This window comes from Scyliorhinus torazame, chromosome 1, assembly GCF_047496885.1.
Source record: "Scyliorhinus torazame isolate Kashiwa2021f chromosome 1, sScyTor2.1, whole genome shotgun sequence".
NCBI lineage: Eukaryota > Metazoa > Chordata > Chondrichthyes > Carcharhiniformes > Scyliorhinidae > Scyliorhinus > Scyliorhinus torazame.
This window is the reverse complement of record NC_092707.1, coordinates 153,781,281-153,808,238: the sequence shown is the minus strand read 5'-3', so window position 1 is coordinate 153,808,238 and position 26,958 is coordinate 153,781,281. Positions and strand designations below refer to the sequence as shown.

General features: G+C 51.2%; 1 protein-coding gene across 1 annotated transcript in view; it reads right to left on the bottom strand.

The window, feature by feature from the left end:
* Nucleotides 1-3,338: 3,338 nt before the first annotated feature.
* The window catches only part of LOC140415148 (proton-coupled zinc antiporter SLC30A2-like), a 47,126-nt gene continuing 23,506 nt past the window's right edge, over nt 3,339-26,958 (bottom strand). Inside the window, exons 4-8 of the mRNA XM_072501031.1 lie at nt 19,458-19,611; nt 16,765-16,972; nt 9,523-9,628; nt 8,390-8,524; nt 3,339-4,031 (exon numbers count right to left, since the gene is read on the bottom strand). Of these exons, the coding sequence (XP_072357132.1) occupies nt 3,886-4,031; nt 8,390-8,524; nt 9,523-9,628; nt 16,765-16,972; nt 19,458-19,611 (749 nt within the window). The 3' untranslated portion in view covers nt 3,339-3,885. The remainder of the gene's footprint in view (nt 4,032-8,389; nt 8,525-9,522; nt 9,629-16,764; nt 16,973-19,457; nt 19,612-26,958) is intronic.

Sequence of the window (26,958 nt, the reverse complement as noted above, 5' to 3'; positions counted from 1 at the left end):
TTTATGATACCGCCACGAGGTTCAAGTCCGAGTAATGATCAATAACCCAATACACCAATTAGTAAGATTCAAATCAAAGCACATTTATTATACACAGTAATCGCTACTCATGCACAAATTCTACGTCTAAGCTACTTCTACAACTAACAGGCCTATACTTAGCTTCGGACTGGCCCACCAGGTCAGGGGAACAAATGGCCTTTCGTTCGGGTTCTGAGTCTGCGGGATTCGAAGTTGGTACGGATTGGTAGCTAGGAGCGCCTATCTCGTAGAGAGCGTTGAATTAAGACTTACTTTGTTCGGGGGGTCACTGCGCCGGTCACGGTCAATGTTGGTTTGTGTTGCTGGGTGACCCGGGCAGGACACAGAGGTGAAGAGAGCGATTTGAACTTGGGGCTTAACTCTTAGTCCCCAGGGACTCCCCCCCCCCCCCCCTTTCGGGGCGGACCCTGTACCTGGTCCCAAGTGATCGGACTTTGACCCAATCGCTTGGTTCAATTTCTCCAATACTGGAGCGGTTCCCTGATCGATGGGCAGTCTTGAGGTGTTCGTTAACCTCTTTTGTGTTGGCTCCCGCTGGCGCCGAGGGGTCTGGCTTTGCTTTGTGTGTCAAAAAATGTTACTTATTGTTCCCGGTGATTGCTCATCAGTATGCAGATGGCTGCTACTTTGTTATGCTGATAGTCGCTGGTATCGATGTTGTCTGGCCTTTGCAGAGGTAAATACACAGCCAACCTGCACCTGCTGGTTTCTGTCTATGTTGGCTGACTTTCCCATCAGCCTTTGCCGTTCGCCATTTTAAATCGAGAGCTGGCCAATTTAGGTGGCTACACTGGGCTCCTCCATCATTGAGGATGGGTATATTTGTGGAGCCTCCTCCTCCAGTGAGTTGTTTAATAGTCCACAACCATTCACGGCTGGATGCGGCAGGACTACAGAGCTTAGATCTGATGCTTTTATTGTATAATCGCTTAGCTCGGTCTATTACTTACGGCTTTTGCTGTTTGGCACATAAGTAGTCCTAGTGTTGTAGCTTCACCAGGTTGACACCTCATTTTTCGCTATGCCTGATGCTCCTGGCAAGCTCTCCTGCACTCTTCATTGATCCAGAGTTGATCCCTTCGCTTGGTGGTAATGGTAGAGTGGGGCAAATGGTAGGCCATGAGGTTGAATACAGTTCTGCTGCTGCTGATGGCCCACAGTGCCTCATGGATGCCCAGGCTTAAGTTGCTAGATCTGTTCGAAGTTTATCCCATTTTACGCAATGGTAGTGCCACACAACATGTGAAGGGTATCCTCAATGTGAGGATGGGAATTTGTCTTCACAAGGATTGTGCGGTGATCACTTTTTAAAAATAATAATCTTTATTATCACAAGTAGGCTTACATTAACACTGCAATGAAGTTACTGTGAAAAGCCCCTAGTCGCCACATTCCGGCACCTATTCGGGTACACGGAGGGAGAATTCAGAATGTCCAAATTACCTAACAGCACTTCTTTCGGGACTTGTGGGAGGAAACCGGAGCACCCGGAGGAAATCCACACAGACACGGGGAGAATGTGCAGACTCTGCACAGACAGTGACCCAACCCGGGAATCGAACCTGGGACTCTGGCGCTGTGAAGCAACAGTGCTAACCACTGTGCTACCATGCCGTCGATACTGTCATGAACAGATGCATCTGCAGCAGGCAGATTGGTGAGGATGAGGTCAAGTAAGTTTTTCCCTCTTGTTGGTTCCCTCACCACCTGCTGCAGTCTCAGTCTTGCAGCTATGTCCTTGAGGACCCAGCCAGCTCAGTCTGTGATGGTACTATTGAGCCACTCTTGGTGATGGACATTGAAGTCCCCCACCCAGAGTATATTCTGCAGCCTTTCCAGCCTCAGTGCTTCCTCCAAGTGGAGGAGTACCGATTCATCAGCTGATGGTTGCCGGCGCGTGGTCATCAGCAGGAGGTTTCCTTGCCCATGTTTAACTTGATGCCATCAGACTTCATGTGGTCCAGAGTCGATGTTGGACTCCCAGGGCAACTCCCTCTCAACTGTATACCACTGTGCCACCACCTTTGCTGGGTCTGTCCTGCAATATTTCAATAAGACCTGCACAAAGACGTTTCAGCTATCAAGAGAGACTGGTTGTTTTCCCTGGAGCAGAGAAGGCAAGGGAGGGACTTGACTCAGGTGTATAAAATTAAGAAAGCATAGATGGAGTGAATAGGAAGGAACCTTTACCCTTTAGCGGATGGATCAATAACTGGGGGCAAAGATTTAAGGTAAGGGGCAAAAGTTTTGGGGGGGGGGGGGGGGGAAGATGATGTGAGTAAACACCTTTTCACTTAAGAAGATGAAGGGAATCTGGCACTTACTGCCTGAAAGGGTATTGAGGCGGGAACCCTTGCATTGTTCATTATTAATTTTTCCATAAAAATAATTTCCCAACATACACCAGAAAAGGATCTCAGTTCATGTCATCTTAGACCATTATTAAGAGAGGGATATCAATCCAGATTTTGCCCTCACTCTTTTAGAGCAGGATTCATGCTCTGCATCTCCCGATTGAGAGATGCCAATTGTTGTCTGCTAGATTCATAGAATGATACAACACACGAGGCCATTCAGCCCTTCAAGCTGGTGTTGGTACTTTGAAAGCACAGTTCAATTATAGAATGCGAGGTGGCACAGTGGGTGAGTGTGTGAAAATTGTACTGTCTCCCTGCAGCGGTGTGGGTTTCCTCCAGATGTTCCAGTTTCCTCCCACAGTCTAGATGTGAAGGTTAGGTTGGTTATGGGGATAGGGCATGGGAGTTGGCCTAGGCAGAGGGTTGGTACAGACTCGACGGACCAAACAGAATCCCTACCAGGCAGCAGGCCATTCGCCCCATCAAGTCTGCACCAACCCCTCAAATGAGCACTCCACCCATGTCCACTCCTCCTCCTCCTCCTCCTCTTCTCTCTCCCTCCTCCTCCCTCCTCCCATCTTCACAACCTAGCCTGGCAGGTCCCAGGATACAACAATCTACCTAATGCTCACATCTTTGGACTGTGAGAGGAAACCGGAGCACCCGGAAGAAACCCACTCAGACAAGGGGACAATCAGACAGTCACTGGAATTGAACCCAGGTCCCTGGCGCTGTGATGCAGCAGTGGCAACTACTGTGCCACCCACCCCTCCAGCTTGCAAGTTCTTCTTGGAAGGATTTATCCAATTTATTTTTGAAACTTTTACTGAATCTGCTTCCACCACCCTTCCAGGCAGCTCATTCAAATCATACCACCATATTATTTCCTCAGGCTGTCTCTTGCTCAGTTTAAGTAGCCAAATACCCAATCGGACACAATTAAGATTACAAAATTTCAAAAGTGTTTATTTAGGTTCAGAAAAATGTTTTTTTAAATTAAAGTATAAATATGAAAAACCTGGACACAGGCAATCAATTCAAAGGACACAGAATGATACAAAACTTCAGTCTCCACCACCAAGATTCCTTTACGTTGATGAGAAAAAGTCTGCAGAACAGTTACATCTAAAACACACAACAAAAAACTTTGTTCTCATCCAAATACACCCTCAGAACACACCAACATATACAGAGAATGAGAATAACTTTCCTAGCGAGAGTTGAATGTCCAAATTGATGTTTAAATTAATTTTAATGCCTTATTATGACTGTGCTCAATGTGGACACAAAGAACCCTTCATCTTGCAATGTAGCAAAAATGGTCAATGCAGCTCACGCTCACCACAATGCTTGGCTCTAGATCAGTCAGCAGTAACACACATCATCTACTCAACTCATTCAGGCGTAATTCCCTGAGACATGATCTCAAAGTGATGTCTCTCTCAGACATATACACTTAAAGAAATGTCATGCAAAGAAATGGGAATTAGTCTCTAGGCTCCTGGCATTCCCTGCAATTCACCATATCAGCAGAGTAATTTTCGATTTGGATAGTGATGGAGTGGAAGTCAAACTGGCTTTGGAGCCTCTGGTTAGCTGAAGCCAATATAGCCTGAGCATTCACATCATCATCTGCAAAAAACACAGCCCATAAAAGTTATACAAATCTCAAAAACTAACAGAAGAATTTAAGACAAATGAAATCTTCATATAGAGTCCCTACAGTGCAGGAGGCCACCATTCGGCCCATCGAGTATGCACCAACTGAGACTTCCGGTGGCGGCTGTAGTGATCTCATATATCAATATATGTAATGCTAGTACAGGCAATTGAACACTAGATGTCTCATTATCAGAACCTATATTAATGGGTTTCTGACTCTCTGATAGCAGTGTGTATCAGGAGTGTAGAGAAAACAGACATAGTAAAGCTAGAGAGAGAAGTTATTCATTAACAAAGCATTGTATTGTATAATTTATTTAGTCATCTCTACAATTGTTTCTTTATTTACTAGTTGAGTATTAAGTAAAATAACTTACAATATTTATTTTGTTACTTAATAAATGAGTTTATATTTAAAAGAAAACTATTACTCATTTCAAGAATTCGGCTGATTCAAGAGTGTAATATATATATATTACACAAGGTAATATAATAGCGGTCATGGTGCGAGTGGTCGCACATTTGGTGGCTCTCAGTCATGGTGAACCTTTTCCCCGACTAACAGTGGAACTGAATGATTGTAAAAGGTGCAGATGGGGTGGAAGAGGAGAGTATCCCATCGGTTTATGGATACGTGGACCAGAAGTGATCGAAAAAGGAGAGAACATTTATTGAAAGCTGGTGTGGAGCCTGCGATACAGGGAAAGATGGCGGAAGGTCAGGGTCCGAGCCTGCCGGCCCAGTGGTCAACGGATCAGCTAGTGAACTTCCTCCACAAGATGTTTGCCCAGCAGAGGAAGGAGAACTTGAGGACCTGGCCAGGGTGGTGGTCCGATAAATGATAAAGGTGGGGACTGACCACATGGAGATGAGGTTAGAGACCCAGGGCCAGGCGATCCGGAAGGTGGAGGGGCAGTGGGAGAGCACGAGGAGCAGCTCATATCGATGGCAGCGGAGATGGGGTTGATGAGAGATCAATAAAGGAGGCTGCAGGAAAAGGTGGAGGACCTGGAGAATAGATCGCACAGGCAGAATGTTAGGATCATTGGCCTGCCGGAGGGCAGAGAGAGCGGACGCCGGCACATATGTGGCACAGATGTTCAAGAAGCTACTGGGTTAAGCGGCATTTGCTCGTCCGCTGGAGGTGGACTGGGGGCATAGGCCACTAATCAGGCAGCCGCAAGGGAACGAGCCGCCGAGGGCGATGGTGGTGCGACTGCACCGGTTCCTGGATAAAAAAAAGGGTTTTGAGGTGGGCCAGGCAGACGAGGCACTGTACTTGGGAAGGCAGCGAGCTGCATGTCTACCAGGACCTGGATTCAGAGCTGGGCGAGCTTCAATAAGTTATAGACCCAAGGCTGGATCGGTCGAGTTTGAGGTCAGGGAGGGTGTCGGCAGCTGCGAAGGAACTAAAGGGGTTTATGCAACACACGGGACTGGGGGAATCCGTGGAGGTTCGGGCGGCCGAGAGAGAAAGAGTACTTTGTTTTCCTCCCATGTACACAAAATTGTACTCCCAAATCAACTTTTTAAAATATGGATAGGATGTTGCTGGCAGGGGTGGTGAACGTTGAGTACTCCGCATTAGTAGTGTCGGAACATGCCCCGCACTGGGTGGACATACTGGAGGGGGAGGGGGGGGGGGGGAAAAAAGAGGTCAGTGCCCGCACTGGAGGTTAGATGTAGGGCTATTAGCAGAGGTATGTGTGCGGGTGAGGGAGGCCATTCGGAGGTATGTGGAGATAAACAATACAGGGGAGGTTTTGGCAGCTATGGTATGGGAGGCATTGAAGGCAGTGGAGAGAGGACAGTTTATATTGATACGGGGAAAGAGGGAGAAGGCGGAGATGGATAGATTAGTGAAGGAAATTCTCCAAGTGGACAGTAGGTTACTCGGAGGCCCCGGAAGCAGGGATGCTGAAGGAGCGGCAGAAGCTGCAGATGGAGTTTGGGTTGCTGTCTGCAGGGAAGGCGGTGGGGCAGTTGAGAAAGGCGAGAGGGGCGGTGTATGAATATCGGGAGAAGGCTAGTAGGATGTTAGCACAGCAGCTAAGGAGGCAGCGAGGGAGATTGGGAAAGTGAAGGACAGAGGGGGGAAATACGATCTTTGACCCGGTGCGGGTAAACGGGGTGTTCAGGGACTTTTACAACAGCTATTCATGAGTCGGAACCCTCAGCCGGGGTGGAATAGATGAGGCGGTTTTTGGAGGGACTGGAGTTTGAGGGTGGAAGAAGAGCAGGTGGAGGGCCTATGCACCCCAAATAGGCTGGTTAAAGTGGTGGAGGGGCTGGAGGCGATGCAGTCGGGCAAGGCCTCAGGGCCGGATGGGTACCCAGTGGAGTTCTATAAAACATTTACAGGAGTACTGGGCCCCTGCTGGTAAGGGCATTTAATGAGGTCAGGGAGCGAGAGGTACTCCCTCCGACGATGTCACATGCCTCGATCTCTCTCATCCTGAAGTGGGTCATATAAGCCAATCTCCCTTCTAAATGTAGATGCCAAGCCCTTGGCCTCGAGAATAGAGGATTGTGAGCCTGGGGTGATAGGGGAGGATCAGACAGGGTTTATCAAGGGGAGGCATTTAATGGCGAACATTAGAAGGCTGCTAAATATGATTATGATGCCCTCCAAGGGAAGGGAGGTGGTGGAGGTGGTCGCCATGGATGCGGAGAAGACCTTTGATCGGGTGGAGTGGGAATACTTGTGGGAGGTCCTAAGGCGGTTTGGGTTTGGGCAGGGTTTTGTGGTTGCTGTACCAGGCACCGGTGGCGATCGTGTGGACGAACCGAGTGAGCTCAGATTATTTTAGGTTGCACCGGGGGGGGGGGGGGGGGGAGATGAGGCAGGGATGCCCACTCTCCCCACTGTTGTTTGCCTTGGCCATAGAGCCACTGGTGATGGCATTGAGAGCGTCAAAGGACTAGCAGGAGATAGTATGGGGGGGGGGGGGGGGTGGAGCACAGGGTCTCACTATATGCAGATGACATACTTTTGTATATGTCTGACCCACTGGAGTGGGGGGCATTGGACAGATTATGGGGAATTCGGATGGTTTTCAGTGTACAAATTGGGCAAGAGCGAGGTCTTTGCGATTCAGACAAGGTGGACAAGAGAGGAAATTGGGGGGGGGGGGGATGCCGTTCAAGGTGGTAGGGGGAGCTTTCAGGTGGGCATTCAGGTGGCACAGCAGTGGGAGTAGCTACACAAGATGAATTTGGCTCGGTTGGTGGAGCTGATGAAGGGGGACTTTCTAAGGTGGGATATGATCCCACTGTCACTGGCAGGGAGGGTGCAGACAGTAAAGATGATGGTTCTCCCGAGGTTCTGGGTCATATTCCAGTGCCAGCCTATTTCTATCCCCAAGGCTTTCTTTAAGAGGATCAATGCGGTGATCTCTGGGTTTGTATAGGCGGGCAAAACCCTGTGGGTAAAGGCGCTGCTGGAGCAGGGCCGAGGGGAGGGGGAGCTGACCCTACCAAATTTCAGGAACTACTACTGGGCAGGACAGCATGGTGGCACAGTGGTTAGCATTGTTGCCTCACAGCACCAAGGTTCGATCCCGGCTCTGGGTCACTGTCCATGTGGAGTTTGTACATTCTCCCAGTGTTTTGAAAATGAAAAAAAAATGAATGAAATGAAATGAAAATCGCTTATTGTCACAAGTTACTGTGAAAAGCCCCTAGTCGCCACATTCCGGCGCCTGTTCGGGGAGGCTGTTTTGCCCCCACAACCCAAAGATGTGCAGGGTAGGTGGATTGGCCATGCTAAATTGCCTCTTAATTGGAAAAAATGAATTGGGTACTCGAAAATTTATTTTAAAATAATAAGGGGGAAACAAAAAGGAATTTAAAACATTATATAGAATGTTTCACAATCTCAAGACATCCCAGAGATTTTACAGCAAATGAGGTACATATGAGGTGTCGTCCCTGTTGCATTGCAGGGAATGGAACAACTAATTTGTATGGATAATCGGTTTTAGTGACGTTGCTGGAGGGATAAACATTGGCCCGGGCAGCAAAGAGAATTACCCCTTCTATTCTTCCAATAGGTTCTTGAAATCATTTTCATTTTCACAAGAGGAATAGGTGAGACCCCAGTTTAACATTCCAACCAACAGACAGTTCACAACACTACTGCACTCTCTCAGTTCTGCACTGGCACCGTCAACTAGAAATAGGTGTTCAAGCCCCTGGAGTTGAACTCTCAACCACCTCACTTTGGAGAAGAGTAGAATACCAACAAGTCATGGCTCATACAGCTTCAAAACACAGCTGAACAAACCTACAGCAATTCCTGCCAACAAGAAAACTACACTTGTACTTACTGATGGCGATGTGAACAGATAGCACTGGCTGATTGATGGTCAATGCCCACATGTGGAGGCTGTGCATTGCTTTCACCCCATCAATTAACAGGAGAGTCTCTTTAACCTGGTTAAAATCCATTCCTTTTGGAGTTCCTGGATCAAATACAGAGCAGAGTTTCAGTGGGAATAACGTGTGCAAGTGAACATATTCCTTCCATGCCCCAATTCCTGCTCCTTATTTCCCCTAATCCCAAATTAAAATGCCCACATCTGCTTTCTTGTAGCCATTTTGGTTCCTTTCCTTGTACCAAACACTTTCTCCTTTTTTTTTAAATTTAGAGTATCCAATTCATTTTTTCCAACTAAGGGGCAATTTAGTGTGGCCAATCCACCTACCTTGCACATCTTTGGGTTGTGGGGGTGAAACCCACGCAAACACGGGGAGAATGGGCAAACTCCACACGGACAGTGACCCAGAGCCGGGATCGAACCTGGGACCTCGGCGCCGTGAGGCAACAGGGCTAACCCACTGCGCCACAGTGCTGCCCCCAAACACTTTCTCCTGAGCATGTTTTAATTCCCCACATGACCAAAATTCTGCCAATATTCAAACACTGATCTCTTACTTGAAGAGGTTGTAAAACCCCTCCCACATTTATAAGCAGAATACAGGAAAAGAAAAATCTCCTCCCAACAGGAGATCCTCAGTCTCGAACATCCCTCTCACTCGTCCCCATCTGTTCTTTCCAACTACGTTTTGCTGCTCACAACCAATTGGTTTCACTGTGTAGTCCCATTAAGATTGACAGGCAGTTACTAAACTCCCTTCCTAGCAGCACTGTGGATGTTCCTACAACACACAAATGCAGCTTGCCACCACTCTTTCAAAGACAATTATGCATGGGTAATAAATGTTGGTCGAGCAAGTGACACCCACATCCCATGAACAAAAATAAATTTGAACATTTCTGAACTGATCTACCAATCACACCTTTCCCATTCCATAGGCTTTAAAAAACAAAACAAGGATGGTCATTCCTCATTTACCTCACCTTCTCCCCTGCTACTTCTTTCTTACCCTTCCTGATATCCTGCACCTTCATTTGTACCTGCTGAATCAGAAATCCGAAATGTTTAATCTCTGGACTTGCCTTCCATTAGAATGCAGAGAACGTCTCTCAAGATAGATAAGGTGGTCACCAGAACCAACACAGAGAAGAGGAAGGTACAGATTGGATCCACAATTTTATATTCAGGCTGAACACAAAGTAAAAGAAAATTATTGAAACAGTGAGCAAGAATTCAAATCACCCGACACACTAGGTGATGAAAAAGAAATGGTCATTGTATGTTCCTCACAGGCCTCTGATCTCTTGGCTTCTGTGGCAGATAGGTCCTGGGAATATTATCAGTCTCGGCAAGAGTGCTGGCCATTTAAACATGATTAAAATAAAGCCCACGACTTCAGTGTTCCCCAGTATTGCATTTAGTGGGCACCCCAAGTGCCCATGTAATGGTTTACCCAGCAATTGCCCAGACAAGCTAACTTCCCCTGGATTGTTGCATTGGGCTGGGAGCCATCCAACAGAAGAAATTTAAATCACGAACTTCGGATGGTTCTGCCAACTTTATCCTGATAATTGGGGGGAAAGTAACTATTTAAACACCCAGATCCAGCCTCGCACAGGACACCCTGCACGAACACTACCCCCCAGGGGTTCCACCACACTACAGCCAACCCACTCCATAAGACCATAAGACATAGGAACAGAATTAGGCCACTCGGCCCATCGAGTCTGCTCCGCCATTCAATAATGGCTGATATTTTTCTCATCCCCATAACCCCTGATCCCCTTATTAATTAAGAACCTATCTGGTATATCTATCTATAGGGCTAGTTTAGCTCAGTGGGATAAACAGCTGGTTTGTGATGCAGAACGAGGCCTGCAGCACGGGTTCGATTCCCGTGCCAACTTACCCGAATGTGGCAACTAGGGGCTTTTCACAGTAACTTCATACTTGTGACAATAAAAGGTTATTATTATTATCATCTCGGTCTTAAAGACACTCAGTAATTTGGCCTCCACAGCCTTCTGCAGCAAATTGTTCCACAGATTCACCACCCTCTGGCTGAAGAAATTCCTCCCCATCTCTGTTTTAAAGGATCGTCCCTTTAGTCTGAGATGGTCTCCTCTGGTTCTAGTTTTTCCTACAAGTGGAAACATCCTCTCCACGTCCACTCTATTCAGGCCTCGCAGTATCCTGCAAGTTTAAATAAGATCCCCCCTCATCCTTCTAAACTCCAACGAGTACAGATCCAGAGTCCTCAACCGTTCCTCCGCTCACAATACTCCAAATGAGGTCTGACCAGAGCCTTATACAGCCTCAGAAGTACATCCCTGGTCTTGTATTCTAGCCCTCTTGACATGAATGCTAACATTGCATTTGCCTTCTTAAATGCCGAATGAACCTGCACATTAACCTTAAGAGAATCATGAACAAGGACTCCCAAGTCCCTTTGTGCTTCTGATTTCCTGAGCATTTCCCCATTTAGAAAATAGTCTATGCCTAAATTCCTCTTTCCAAAGTGCATAACCTCACACATTTCCACATTGTATTTCATCTGCCACTTCATTGCCAACTCTCCTAGTCTGTCCAAATCCTTCTGCAGCCCCCATGCTTCCTCAACACTACCAGTCCCTCTACAGATCTTAGCAAACTTAGCAACAGTGCCTTCAATTCCTTCTTCCAGATCATTAATTTTTAAAAAAATATAAATTTAGAGTACCCGATTCTTTTTTTCCAATTAAGGGGCAATTTATCATGGCCAATCCACCTAACCTGCAGATCTTTTGGGTTGTAGGGGTGAAACCCACGCATTCACGGGGAGAATGTGCAAACTCCACATGGACAGTGACCCAGACCTGGGATCGAACCTGGGACCTCGGCGTCGTGAGGCAGCAGTGCTAACCACTGCACCACCGTGCTGCCCTTCCAGATCATTAATGTATATTGTGAAACGTTGTGATCCCAGCACAGACCCGAGGCACACCACTAGTCACTGGCTTCCATCCTGAAAAAGACCCCTTTATCCCCACTCTCTGCCAGTCAGCCAATCCTCTATCTATGCCAGGATCTTACCCTTAACACCATGGGCTCTTACTTATTTAACAATCTCCTATGCGGCACCTTGTCAAAGGTCTTCTGGAAATCCAAATAAATCACATCCCCTGGTTCTCCTTTGTCTAACTTGCTTGTTACCTCCTCAAAGAACTCTAAGAGATTTGTCAGACAGGACCTCCCTTTGACAAAGCCGTGCTGACTCTGTCCTATTTTACCATGCAGTTCCAAGTGTCCGCGATCTCATCTTTAATAACAGACTCTAAAATCTTACCAATGACCGAAGTCAGGCTGACCGGCCTATAATTTCCCATCTTCTGCCTCCCTCCCTTCTTAAACACCAGTGTTACATTAGCCACTTCGCAGTCCTCTGGGACCCTTCCTGCCTCCAGTGATTCCTGAAAGATCACCACCAATGCCTCCACAATTTCCTCAGCTACCTCCTTTGGGACCATGGATGTGGTCCATCCGGTCCAGGCGACTTATCCACCTTCAAACCTTTCAGTTAACCAGAACCTTCTCCTTCGTAATGGTCACTGCACTCACCTCTGCGCCCTGGTTCTCCTAGAGCTCTGGCATCCCACTGGTATTTTCCACCGTGAAGACTGATGCAAAGTAACTATTCAGTTCATCTGCCATTTTTTTGTTTCCTATTATTACTTCTCCAGCCACATTTTTCAGTGGTCCAATGTCTATTTTTGCCTCGGTCTTACCTTTTATATATTGAAAGAAACTCTTTCTATCTTCTTTTATATTACTAGCTCACTTGTACTCATATTTCATCTTATCTCCCCTTATTGCTTTTTTAGTTGTCCTCTGCTCACTTTTAAAGGGCTCCCAATCCTCTTGCTTCCCACTAATCCTTGTCACATTGTATGCTTTATCTTTTGCTTTTTATGTTGTTCTTGACTTCCCTCAGCAGCCATGGATGCCTTGTCCTGCCCTTAGCATATTTCCTCCTCTTTGGGATGAATTTCTGCTGTGCCTCCGGAATAACCCCAAAAAACTCCTGCCATTGCTGTTCCACTGTCTTCGCTGCTAGGCTCCTTTTCCAATCAACTCTGGCCTGCTCCCCTCATGTCTTTGTAGTTACCCTTATTTAATTGTAATACCGTTACACCTGTGATGCACTATCAATTACGATGAGACGAGAGTAGTGAGTAATCGAGGCTTTATTACACAGATATGTGGCCTCCTACAACTGCTGCCAAAATGGCTGCAGTTCGGAGAGCACACACATTTATACTCCACCTACTGGACGGAGCCAGCAGGCAGGAAACTACCCCCGTATCTTTAGTACAGGGGCCTTACCATAATACCCTCGTATGCCGTGCAGTATATACAATATAATACAACAGTGGTGACTACCACATTCACCCCCTGTTAAAAATAAGTCCAGCAGGGATTGTGGAAAACTATTTACATACAGGTTGTCATTAAAATTTCAGAGAAGGTTACAAATTTAGACGGTCGGGCGCCTTGATCCGTCGTCGAGAGCGCCGCAGTGCTGGTGGCGAGTCAGGCGTCGGCGACTCCGGGAGCGTGTCGACATACTCTTCATCCCAAGGTGGGACCAAGGGGAGGACGGATTTCCTGGAGCGTGGGCTGTGGTGGGGTGAGCTGGGTAAAGGGAGGGTGGCGCCGGGGACCCAGCTGATGCCAGGTCCCTGAGAGAGACTGTGTCTTGGCGGCCGTCGGGGTACGCGATGTAGGCGTACTGCGGGTTTGCGTGGAGTAGCTGTACCCGCTCAATCAACGGGTCCGCCTTGTGGAACCGCATGTGCTTGCGGAGGAGAACGGGTCTTGGAGCTGCCAGCCACGTTGGGAGCGAAACCCCGGAGGTGGACTTCCTGGGGAAGGCAAAGAGACGTTCATGGGGGGTTTCGTTAGTCGCCATGCACAGGAGTGACCAAATGGAATGAAGGGCGTCGGGAGGACTTCCTGCCAGCGGTTTTACACTCCACGCAGACCTGGCAGTCTCTGGTAATAGCCCTTACTTCCTCGATGGAGTAGGGCAGATTGTGGGCCTTAATGATGTGATAAAAGCGGGTGACCCCTGGGTGACAGAGATCGTCATGGAGTCGGTCCACTTGTGCGCTGGCACATGTACCTCGGGACTGGGCATCGGGGGGCTCGTTGAGCTTACCGGGGCGATACAAAGTCTCATAATTAAAGGTGGGGAGCTCGATCCTCCACCGCAAGATCTTATCATTTTTGATCTTAACCCGCTGTGTGTTGTTAAACATGAAGGCAACCGACCGTTGTTCTGTGAGGAGAGTGAATTTCCTGCCGGCCAGGCAATGCCTCCAGTGCCGCACAGCTTCAACGATAGCTTGGGCCTCCTTTTCGACGGAGGAGTGTCGAATTACGGAGGCATGCAGTGTGCGGAAAAAGAATGCCACGGGCCTGCCTGCCTGATTGAGGGTGGCGGCCAGAGCGACGTCTGATGCATCGCTCTCGACTTGGAAGGGGAGCATCTCGTCAACCGCGTGCATCGCGGCACTGGTGATGTCAGCCTTGATACAGTTAAAGGCCTGGTGAGCCTCGGCCATCAGTGGGAAACCGGTGGAGTGGCTGAGTGGGCGGGCCTTGTCCGCATAGTTAAGTACCCACTGGGCGTAGTACGAAAAGAATCCCAGGCATCGTTTGAGAGCCTTGGGGCAGAGGGGAAGGGGGAGATCCATGAGAGGGCGCATGCGATCTGGGTCGGGCCCTAGAACTCCGTTCTGAACCACATAGCCGAGGATGGCTAATCGGTTTGTGCTGAACACACACTTCTCCTTGTTGTAGGTTAGGTTAGATGGGGGAGTTTGGCGGTGTGGAGAAATTTGGAAAGGTTAGCGCCGTGGTCCTGCTGGTCGTGGCCGCAGATGGTGACGTTATCCAGGTACGGGAAAGTGGCCTGCAGTCCGTATCGGTCAACCATTCGGTCCATCTCCCGTTGGAAGACCGAGACCCCGTTAGTGACGCCGAAGGGAACCCTAAGGAAATGGTAAAGGCGGCCGTCCGCTTCAAACGCGGTGTACTGGCGGTCCGCCTTGCGAATGGGGAGCTGGTGGTAGGCAGATTTCAGGTCCACTGTCAAGAAGACCCGGTACTGTGCAATCTGATTGACCATATCAGATATGCGTGGGAGGGGGTACGCGTCGAGCTGCGATTGATGGTCTGACTGTAGTCAACGACCATCCTGTTTTTCTCCCCCGTTTTCACCGCTACCACTTGGGCTCTCCAGGGGCTGTAGTTGGCCTCGATGATACCATCCCGCAGCAGCCGCTGGACCTCAGACCTGATGAAGGTCCTGTCTTGGGCGCTGTACCATCTGCTCCTAGTGGCGACGGGTTTGCAATCCGGGTGAGGTTTGCAAACAGAGAAGGCGGGTCGACCTTAAGGGTCGTGAGGCCGCATACAGTAAGGGGTGATCGGGGCCCGCCAGATTTCAGCGTTAGGCTCTGGAGGTTGCAATGGAAGTCCAGGCCAAGTAGCAAGGAAGCGTAGATATTGGGGAGGACGTAGAGCCGGAAGCCTCTATGTCCTGGATGGTGAGGGTGGCGATGCAGGGAGATCTTTGGTTAATGGGGTGTACCACGAGGGAGCAGTGCCTTACCATATCGGGGTCGATGAAGCTCTCAGTGCTCCCGGAGTCCAGAAGGCAGGATATCTCATGCCCGTCGACCTTCACCTTTGTCGACGCGGTCACGTGGTTGTGCGGTCGGGACTGGTCGGCGGTGGTTGCTGGTGTTGTGCGGCCCGATGAGATGCCCGACGGGCAGGGGTCCTGAGGCGGGGAAGATGGCGGCACGCACGGGCTGCACATGTCCTGAGGCAGGCAAGATGGCGGCGCCCACGAGCTGCACGTGTTGTGAGGGGAGCAAGATGGCGGCGCCCACGGGCCGCACGTGGTCGGAGGCGAGGAAGATGGCGGCGCCCACTGGCCGCAAGAGGGGGTGCAAGGACAACAGCGGCAATTGAGCGGGCCTGGCACACTGCAGCGAAATGTCCTTTCTTGCCGCAGGCCTTGCAGAGCACGTTCCGCGCCGGGCAGCGCTGCCGGGGGTGTTTTGGCTGTCCGCAGAAGTAGCACTTGGGTCCCCCGGGATTGGTTGGTTGTTGCGCGACACAGGCGTGGGGTTGGCTGGGAGCGGTTGCTGATGGGGTCCACGATGGGGTGGCCACTGGCGGGGTCCACAATGCCCAGGAGGGGTGAGCCGTGCGGTCGGGGGCATACGCCTGTACGTTGCATGAGGCGACTGTCAGCAAGAGCGCTAGTTCCTTGGTCGCCGCGAGGTCAAGCGTAGCCCCTTCTAAGAGGCACTGGCGGATGTAGGCCAACCCTATCCCCGTAATGAACGCGTCTCTCATTTGCAGGTTAGAATGGTCAGCGGCCAAAACGGCCTGGCAATCAGAGTCTCTCACCAGGGCGAGCAGTGCACGCCAGAAATCTTCCACAGACTCACCGGGAAGTTGATGCTGCGTGGACAGGAGGTGCCTGGTGTAAATCTGGTTGGTCTGCTGAGCGTAATTCTCCTTCAGTAGCGCCATGGCCTCTGCGTAGATAGGCGCGTCCCGGATGAGGGGGAAGACATCGGAGCTCAGCCGCATGTACAGAATCTGGAGCTTCTGTGCTTCTGGGATTGGGTCTGTCACAAGACCCAAACCCAAGAGTTTTAAGAGGAAATTCATTGTTTATTGCAGTACATCCCCAAATTCCTTCACCATACAATTGGCAGCTGTACCTCCAGCTGACTCAGCACTAAGCTCTGAAATTCTCTCCCTGAATCTCTCATCTCCCTCTCTTCCTGTAAAATCTACCTCTTTGACCAAGTTCTTGATCATCTCTTCTAATATGATTCATTGTCAAATTCTGTTTTGATACTCACTTCTAAAGCACCTTGGGAGATTTCACTAGGACTCCCCACCCCAGACTGTGGATGCCAACCTTGCGAACATTTATCCTGGGGTGTCCAGGAATTTGAAAAAAATACTTTACTCAACACTGCTTTGAAAAATCTAGTGGGGAAAAAATATAGGGATATTAAAAAATGTTTTTGTTTTTTTAATGCTTTCATTTATTTGTTCCAAGTATTGAAGATAGTTGTTTTGTTTTGTTTTTTAAAAAAGGGTATTTAAGCACAGACAAAAAAAAACTGGAGGCAGGGGGCTATGTTGCAAAACCTCCAGGAATACATCCAACCAGAGTTGGAAACCCTCTTTCCCTTTGCAAAGTTACCAGTGTTCCCTTTAAAAGGCATGTCACCAAAGTGCTGTCCCTGTACCTTAAAATAGATTATATAAGCAGCAATCAGGACACCAAAGCTTTGCAACAGGTCTCCGACAACGTGGATGAAGGCAGCCCGTACATTGGGGTTCACACCGCTTTTAATCTGTGATCCATGGGTGTTGGACTCCGTGTCACATGATCTGACCTCTCCCGTACTGTTGTGGCTGTGGTTGTGACCAGATTGATGCAGGATGCTGCCCATTCTGTGGGTGCAAGTGGTGAATAGCAACAATGAAAAGAAGAAATTAGTACAGTGCATAGCAAAGACTTAAGCTTTCAATATGCATATTTAAAAAATAAAATCAGATTATAGGGTTGGTTGATGTCCAAATCTTTATATCTATGTTGCCAAATATGGCACTAAGCTCTGTGGATGGGGAAAGACTGGAGTGGAATATTCTCTTTTGACATATTATCAACTTAGGTGGGAAAAGCACCAGCCTGCCGGCTGCACCACTGAGCTTTCCTGCTATATTTTTTTGACGGATAATCAAAATAAAATTCTGGATGCGGGTCCTGAATGAGCCTACCCCACCAGCAGCCTTTGCTGTGGAGATCTGAAAATGGTGAAAATTAAAAAAAGGATCGCCCTCACACACATGGGAACCACCCCATGAACACGGAACACACTTCCTGCCACTGTCTCCTCCCCCCCCCCCCCCCCCCCCCCCCCCCCCCCCCCCCGCCACCTGCTTAGTCCTGGCAGTCAATGCCCCTGATGCTGCCCAGGCATGATTTGTTTCCCTCTTGAAGGTTGCACTTACCTGTGCACCCACGGCAGGTCCCCGTGTCCACCCGTGTAAGCCCCACCAGCGTGAGGCCTGCTAATGACATTTAAATGTATTTTAATGGGGTTCCTAGCCTTTCAAGGTGGGAACCCTATTAAGTCATTGGCGGGGAGTGAGGTCGATCTCAATGAGAAATCCCGCTGATGTAAATGCTGTTTTGGGAATCCCATTTGATTCTCCACCTCCTCTGGCTTTCCCACCCACCGAAAACAGGGGTGGAAAATTCCTCTCTTGGAGTTTGTTCATGTTGTAACTTTGCCAGTCTCGTAGAGCAAAGTTAATATAGTTGGCTTCACTGATACTGGAATGGGATGGGAAGATTTTTTAAAACATCAGGTAAGGTATCCAGTCCTGATGGCACCCAGTGATCCTATGTGATCTTGGTTGCGAACTAAGTATACAGAATTTAAAAAATATTTATTCATTCAGACAGACAGCATGCGAGCATTGCTGCTAAGGTCAGCATTTATTGCCCATCCCTAATTGCCCTTATGGTGGTTGGGAGCCACCTTCTTGAACCACTGCCGTCCATCTGGTGTAGGTACATGCAAATTACAGTTAGGAAGGGAGTTTGGGTTTTTACCCAGCGACAGTGAATGAACAGCGACATAGTTCCCAAGTCAGGGTGTAGTGTGGCTTAGAGGGGAACTTCCCCTGCACCTGCTACCCTTGTCTTGGGTTTGGAAGGGGCTGTTGAAGAAACCTTGTGAGTTTAGCATAGATGCATTGTACACCAGTGCACCAATTGTGAAGTGAGTGAATGGTTAAAGTGGTAGTTGGGCTAAGACCAGGCTCAGCCAAGATGCCCCAGCCTTAATGGGCAACTCTCACAATCCAGCACTGCCAATGCCCACACCTTGACTCGTAAATGAAGGATGGCTACTTGGGGAAAATGGCAGAAGGCTGGCAGTATCATGGAACTGGGCCCCAATAATAGCTAGCATATTCAGGAGAGGAAAGGCCAGCAGCTAACTGTAAGGGGAGATTGGATTGATGGCAGTCAGTCCTTACAACAAGTTACAAGATCTGTTAAAATTGAAAAACAAGAGCAAATTTAACTCTGTTACTCCTCACCCCTCATGGACCAAGGATTTCTTGCAGTGGAAAACACAAGACCATGGGTCTGATAGAAGGTCACTCTGACTTGACCAGTTACTAAGAAGCATGTTAATGGTTTCCCATCTGCTTCTTTTCCCTTCTCTTCCACATGGAAGGGTTTTTGTCTTTTGATTGGAGCCAACACATTACAATGCATTGTAATGCAATAGCTGAGTACATTTGGTAGGATGCTGAAGGGTTTTGAGTACAGCCCATCATGTCTGGAGAATGGTAGAAAATGAACTCAATGGAACTTGTGCCCTTATTATTGTGCATTTCCTATGTTCAGAAGGCTATAAATTCACACTGTGATTACTGCTAATAAGATAGTAATTGGGTCACAGTTGCTGGGCTGTGCCTATAGCTGATCTCAATTTCAGGGACAATAGGGATAAAATTGCTCTAAAAGAATCCAGAACTTAGCAGGATGGCAAAATTATCAAGCTTTGCTTCTCACCTCTATCCAGTAACTCCTTAGAAAGCACAATACATCTTGGCAGATGAAGACCAGATTGTGCTAGACAGAGATACCAGCATGAAGCCACAGCCAGAGAATATTCACTAGGCACCAACAGGAAGAATTCCCACCAGCAAATTACTGAACAGTGATGTTCAGCAAATCTATATCCCAGCAAGAGCCCTCGTGACATCAGCGGGGCCAAGTGCGGGCAACTGGGACTAGCTTAATGGTAAAAACTGGGCGGCATGGACTGGTTGGGCCGAAGGGCCTGTTTCCATGCTGTAAACTTCTATGATTCTATGATTCTATGAAAATGCTACTTATACACAAGTGGATACTTACACAATATTGACAGCAACAGCACAGCCGGAGGTGATCAGCATAACACCACCCTTAATTTCATACTGTCCAGAAATGAGTCGCTCCACTGCCAAATACACCAGCACACCGGTCACCACCCAGATGGACAACACAGAGATCAGAGCTCCTAGAATCTCTTCAGGATACCAGAGGAAGGATGGAGGAGAGTTCATTTGTATAAAATAGTTGGGAAGAATAAGAAAGAACATGGGTGAATGAATACCATTAGATAACGATTCCCCTCCCCACTTTCTATGATGCAGCATGTTACAAATATCTCAGATTTTACCAAATCTATGCTGCAACTTGACTGAATTTAAAGTACAAGCATGCCCTTAGAAACTGAGGGCCATGTTTCGGAGATAGCTTCTGTTAAAATGGGATTGCAATGGCTATTCTTCCTAATCTAAACACAGTTACTGGAGTGATCTAGATTTGAGCTTCCTGAGCAATTGCCATCGTCTTTCGCCAGCTTCAAAGTCACGCTACCGTAGGAACATTTGCATCTCAGATTTTAAAAAATGGGGAAAAAAAATTCCAAGTCGTTTCAAAATGAGGAACTTCTACAACCGCCGCAGAAATGACATCAAGGCCCATTAGATAAGGAGATGAGAAACGCAAGAAGGATTTTCATTAACAAGGTCTGTGACATAAATGTATTGAAAGGCTGGTCGAGTTTAATGTATAAAATAGCAGCCCACAAGCACTTATGGCTGGTGCAGTGAATCAAGCAACGTGATCACAAAAAGAACAACCTACTGGTCACTGCCAAATGGATATTTATTTGTAATCATTATTGATTTAAGTAATGAAACAGTTGCCAAAATCGTTCAGTCATGGACTGGTAGATGGCGGTAAAAGTACTTAGAAGTCATATAATTTAAAAAAGGTATAGGGGTAACAAGAAAGAAGCGTTTAAGATTATGAAAGGGTTTGATAGAAAAAATATTTCCACTTTTGGGGGAGGAGCGAAACCGTCAGCTAGAAATAAAAAATAAATCAATAAATCCAATTGGGAATCATTACCCAACAACTGGTTTATGATATAGAGCTCATCACCACAAGGAACAATTGAGGAGAGTAGCACAGATGCATTTTTCATGCGAACGGAGTGTTAGGAGGCACATTATGGAGCATTAACAGGGTGTCAGGAGGGTCGCGGAGCCATCCGTCGCTGCACTCCCGATCGCGCAACAGCCGGCTTTTAATAATGCCGGCTGCGAGCGGCCTTCAAAATGGCCAGGAACAGATAAAAAACTTTGGCCGCACTGCGCATGTGCAAAACTATGCGCATGCGCACCGATGATCGGGCACGCATGCGCAGTGTGGCCGCATTTGTTTTTATATGTCGCAGCTTTTTTCTTTCCCCCCCAAGTTCGGGGGGGGGGGGGGGACAAAGGGACCATTGGGGCCAAAGGGATCCAAAACCATTTCCTCCCTTTTTGTTAGCAACAAACAAGGTAAGAGAAAATGGTGGGTCGCATAGGTCGGCCGGCGTGGGTCGCGAAGGTCAATCGGGTTGGGTCCCGAAGGTTGGCCGGTTGGTAAAAATGGGTTCCCGGAAAAGAAATTTGAAAAACACTGCATTAACAGACTAATTGTGCTGTATGTTATATGTAGGTCCTTCTCTACCTCACCTAACGTTCATTCCTTAGCTAAGTGACTGGAGAGTAAACTTTTGAACACAGAATCAGGAGGTGGCCATTTAAACTCTCGAGCCAGCTCAGCCATTCAATTAGACCAAGGTCAATCTGTGCTTCAAGCTCCCATTTCCTCACATTTGCTCCATACCCCTCTTTATTTCTTACCAAACATCCAAGTTTTCAACAGGAATCATTAGAGAGCCAAAACAAAAAATCAGACTGCCTTCACCAAATCCCAAACAGTGAAGCAAGTAACAGGCCAACTGTTGAGACAGTTGGGAACACCTGGTGCACATATCGCCCATGGTAGCAGCTGGGCTGAAGCCTTAGATGAAAGGTCCTGGGCGCGATTCTCCACTCCCACGCCGAAGTGTCCGCGCCGTCGGGAACGCCGTCGAGGTTCACAACGGCGCGGACCGGCCCCGATCGATTCAGGGCTAGGATCGGGGCCGCGAGAACCTCAGGCGGGCCTTCCACGAAGGCCGCGTCTTCACCGTGCGACGCCCGAATGACGCAGCGCTGCGTCATAAATTGCGCGAACCGCGCACAGAGGACCCGGAGGAGAACTGAGGAGATGGCTGAGCCCCGAAGAGCCGCACCGAGGTTCCGGGATACGGACCTGGACACCCTGGTGGATGAGGTGGAGCGGAGAAGGGACACCCTCTGCCCAAGACGTGGGCATCGCCAGCCATCCAGCGCGGTGAGGCACGGCTGGCGGGAGGTGGGCACTGCAGTCAGTGCTGTGGGGCAGACCCCCCGGACGGGGGAGCAGTGCCGCAAGAAGCTGCACAACCTCATCTGGGTTGCCAGGGTAAGTGCCATGAGGGTGCCCCCAGGCTCTCTTCCCCCTTCCTCCCCCCCCCTCCACCGGGCCACCCGGCACCAGGGGGGGGGGGGGGGGGGGGGGGGTAGTCATGGTGCCCAACTATCTGCTCGACCCACATGAGCCCCGGGACCCCCCCGGAGCGAACCCATGGCGTGCTGTCTCCTGAACCAGCAACAATGTTGTCTATATTTGCAAGCCCTGATGATACCCGAGATGCTTTATCCAACCCCCCCAGGACAAGACAGCACATAACCAGCGGGAGTGCATGAGAACCGGAGGGGGTTCTCCGGTCCTGCACCCCCTAACCATCCACGAGTAGAGGTCCCTGGACCTCGCTGGGGGATCCGCCACCCGGGAGGTTGCGCCATGCCAGGTCGGAGGCGCAGAAGCAAGTGAGAGAACCCTGCATGTCCTCCCCACCCCCAACCCGTCATCGCCCCCCTCACACTCTGGCCACTGCACCCCAGACCCCATCCCCCCTCACACTCTGGCCACTGCACCCTCGATCCCCTCCCCCCTCACACTCCGGCCACTGCACCCCAGATCCCATCCCCCCCCTCACACTCTGGCCACTGCACCCCAGATCCCATCCCCCCTCACACTCTGGCCACTGCACCCCAGATCCCATCCCCCCTCACACTCTGGCCACTGCACCCCAGATCCCATCCCCCCTCACACTCTGGCCACTGCACCCCAGATCCCATCCCCCCTCACACTCTGGCCACTGCACCCCAGATCCCATCCCCCCTCACACTCTGGCCACTGCACCCCAGATCCCATCCCCCCTCACACTGTGCACCCACCATCATCATACACCCGGGCCACCGTGTCTAACGAACCCCGAATCTTTTATGTTCCCCAGGGTCATTTGCCGAACCTTCAGGGACGTCTCGCCCAGGAAGCAGCGCAACGCCACCCACCGCAACGGCACCCAGGGACGCACGCCAGAGGTTGGCAGTTGGTCGGACAGGAGGGCAGACCTCACAGTCTGGGACACAGGACCGGGACGCTGAGACCTCCGGGACAGACATTAGTCAGGGGCACAGGGTGGACAGTCATGCCGAAGCGCACATCACGGCCACACACCCGCTGGATCGAACTGGAGGTCAAGACGAGATGGCCCGCATGGAGCTTGCGCCGGGCCATGAGGGGGACCAATACACACCAGACTTCCTGACGGATGATGACCTCGAGCTTGCGGCACTGCTGTCTCCCACACCGTTCACCATCACAGAGACACTCACCTCGGTTGGGCATATAAGTGATGAGGATCCCGGGTCACGGTCTGGTGAGCACCCCACAGCCGAGCCGGTACAGCAGGTGGAGTTTGGAGCAGCCGAGGGGCTGGACGGTCGGACGGCAGCCCAGGCCCAGCAACCAGCTGCCACCCAGACGGTTCCCGGGTTCCTGGATGTAATTGACCCACCCGGACAACCGATGCGTATGGACACCCAGGGACTGAGTAATGGGATGAGTGCCATCTTCCAGGACCTGCACACGCAGCTGGAGGAGTCTCTCCGCGTCCAGGAGCAGGGAGTGGTGCCGCTCATCGCAGCCACCCAGGCCGACACCGCACGGGTGGCGTCCGCGGTGGAGGCAATGGGTGAAGGGGTTTTGGCCATGGGTCAGGTTCTGCAAGGCATTGGGCTTCACGTACACGCGTCATCCATGGCCCAGAAGCGGGCTGCCCTCTCACAGGCAGCCATCTCAGAGCCAACATGACATTGCCACCGCTCTCCGGGCCCTGGCTGAGTCTCACCATGCCATGGCCTGGTCCCAGCAAGCGATGGCTCAGTCCCAGCAGTCAGTCGCGGAGAGCATAGACCGCCTGGCGCACGTGATGGATGACGTCGCGCACTCACAGGTCGAGATCGCACAGACCTTGGCAGAAATGTGGCACTCCCTGGACCTCATCTCGGCGAACATTCGGACCGTGGTCGATACCGCTGCAGGCCTCCAGGACTGGCAGCGCCAGGTGTCGGGGGTGCGACGGGGCATGTCTCCGAGCGCATCTCCGTCCCACAGTGAGGCCCGAGGGCCACCGGGCTCCCCGAGGGAGGAGGTGGTTCTGGGGCCCGTCCCGGTAGCTCCACCAAGGGACGTCCCGGTACACTCAGCCTCCCCCCGTTCCGTCCCTGGCGCATCTGGTGGGGAGCGGGCAGGTCAGGGTGGCACCACGCCATCCAGCACGCCCGCAGAGCAGCCTGGCCCATCGAAGCCGGGCCGCCCCAGGAAACGTGTGCCGAAGGGGAGCCATGTCGAAGGGCGTGATTCACAGCAGTCCACCTCCACTCCTGCAGTACCATCTGGGAACTCACCTAGACGTAGTGGTAGGGCCCGTAAAGCAAAGTCGTTAGGCACGGGTGCAGGGCACAGTCTAGTTGCAGTGGGTAGGGCACCTATGTTCACCACACGAATAAACGGACTGTTAAATCTGACTTGTTAGACTGTGTGCTATGTCCGGTGCTAGGGAGGGTGCCCGATTGGCGTAGTGGTATACGAGCTGTTCAAGGTCTGTTCCGGATGTGGTGACCATTCTCTCTCTTCCCCCCACCCCCCCCCATCCCATAATCGGACACCGTTGTCCTCGGTACACCGACGCCAGCCACCCCACACGGACATGTGGTGAAATATCCGTCAGGAAGGCCGTGACCACCGGAGTGCATGGTTCAGCTGTAGCCATGAGTCAGACCTTGGCTGGCGAATCTGAGCACACAGCTCATCGCAGAGCGGGCTGTCATCATTCAACATGGCACTGATCACACCCGCTTACCCAATCATCAATGTTGTGCAATCCCGTAGTGCCGCAGTGGTAAGGTGATGTGGAATTGTTGCCGTGAATGCGGTGCGGGGGGGGGGGGGGAGGGGGTTGGTGTGTGGTGCCCGTGTGCAGGACTGACGGTGCAAGTGGCAGTGTTCAGCGAATCCCACCCCCACAGTGCGTGAACCGTGCGGCCACCAACGCATCGCGTGCCCACTGTCCCCGGCGGTGCCGTCGTGCAGCCTCCTGGGCATAAAGAGCAGCCGGGCAGTGTCTGCGTCCTGCGCCCCTCCCCCCACCCTGATGCGCCCCATCATCCTCATCCTCCGCATCCTCCTCTTCCCCATCCCCCTCGTTTGCGTTGGCTCCGTTGCCGTGGGTCCTCCCTCCGACTCCTCCACCACGTCATCTCCCCTCTGCATGGCAATGTTGCGCAGCGCACATCAGACCACAACTATGTGACAGACCCTGTCGGGCCGGTACTGCAGGGCCCCTCCTGATCGGTCCAGGCATCTGAAGCGCATCTTCAGCAGCCCGAAGCACCGCCCCACCACACCCCTGGTTGCTGCATGGGCCTCGTTGTATAGGCTCTCCGCGTTGGTGTGAGGCCTCCGTATTGGCATCAGCAGCCATGACCTCAGCGGATAGCCCTTGTCGCCCAGCAACCAGCCCCTCAGTCGGGGGGGGGGGGGGGGGGAGGGGTATCCATCGAACATTGCGGGGATGAACGACTGTGCCAGAATGTAGGCGTCATGCACACTGCCGGGGTACTTTGCACACACGTGCATGATCTTCATGTGGGGGTCGCACACCACCTGAATGTTCATGGAGTATGCGCCCTTCCTGTTCATGAACACTTCCCTGTTGTCTGCAGGCGGGCGCATGGGGACGTGCACACCATCGATGACACCCTGGACCATCGGTATCCCGGCCACCTTGGCGAATCCACGTGCCCGTGCTTCCTGCTGTGCTCAGTCCTCGGGGAATTGAATGTACCTGTCCGCGATGGCGTACTAGGCGTCGGTGATGGCCCTGATGCACCTGTGGACTGATGCCTGTGAGATCCCGGATAGGTCCCCGCTCGGCGCCTGGAAGGAACCGGTCGCATAGATGTTTAGGGCCACTGTCACCTTGACGGAGACTGGTATCGCGTGTCCTCCTCCCATTCCACGTGGTGAGAGGTGCGCCACGAGCTGGCATATATGTGCGACCGTCTCCCTGCTGAACCGTAGTCTCCTCCTGCATGTGATGTCCAGTAGGGCCTCGAAGGACATTCTGTCACGGTACACCCTCGGCCTTGCTGGACGCCTGTGGCGCCCTGGCACCACCATCAGTGGATCCTCCTGCTCCACCTGCTCCTCCTCCTGCTCCCCCCCCCCCCAAGCACTTCCTCTGCATTCCTCGCCGTCTGGCGGTCAATGTTTCCCTCGGCATCCCCCTGTACATTGGGGTCCTGAGCGCCTGCGGCCTGAGTGTCGACAACGGGCCACTCCGCGGCCATCCCCTCTGCTGCACCGGCAACCGCTGCATCTGCAGCCACTGTGGGCCGTCCGACTCTACGCTGCCGGATGGCAAACTCCAGAACTGCGGCTCCAACCACGGCAGTGAACATCGCTGTCTGGTTGGCATACATGGTGACCTGCAGGAGGGTGGTGGGGGGGGGCAGAGAAACGACATGTTACACCAAGGTTCTTCCACACCTCACCAGCCGGGTTGTATGGGATCGCTGTGTGTCCCGGTGGCCTGGTCGCGCTGCAGACACGCAGCCAGCCTAACATCTGGTCACTGTCTGCGCCCAACGGTCACTTCACACCGTACTGCTCACCAGTGTGCCACTCGCCTGTGCCCATCAGCCACACGCACCCTGCGGCCGTGTCTACGTCACCGTCCTGCCATATCAGGGCGGCTGACATGTGGCATCCGCGGATGGACGATACCATCCACACTCTCCCTCACCCCCCTCCCACCTGCACACACACCCTCACCCCCCTCCCACCTGCACACTCTCCCTCACCCCCCTCCCACCTGCACACTCTCCCTCACCCCCCTCCCACCTGCACACACTCCCTCACCCCCCTCCCACCTGCACACTCTCCCTCACCCCCCTCCCACCTGCACACTCTCCCGCCCCCCTCCCACCAGCACACTCTCCCTCACCCCCCTCACACCTTCACACTCTCCCTCATCCCCCCCCCAACCTGCACACTCTCCCGCCCCCCTCCCACCAGCACACTCTCCCTCACCCCCCTCACA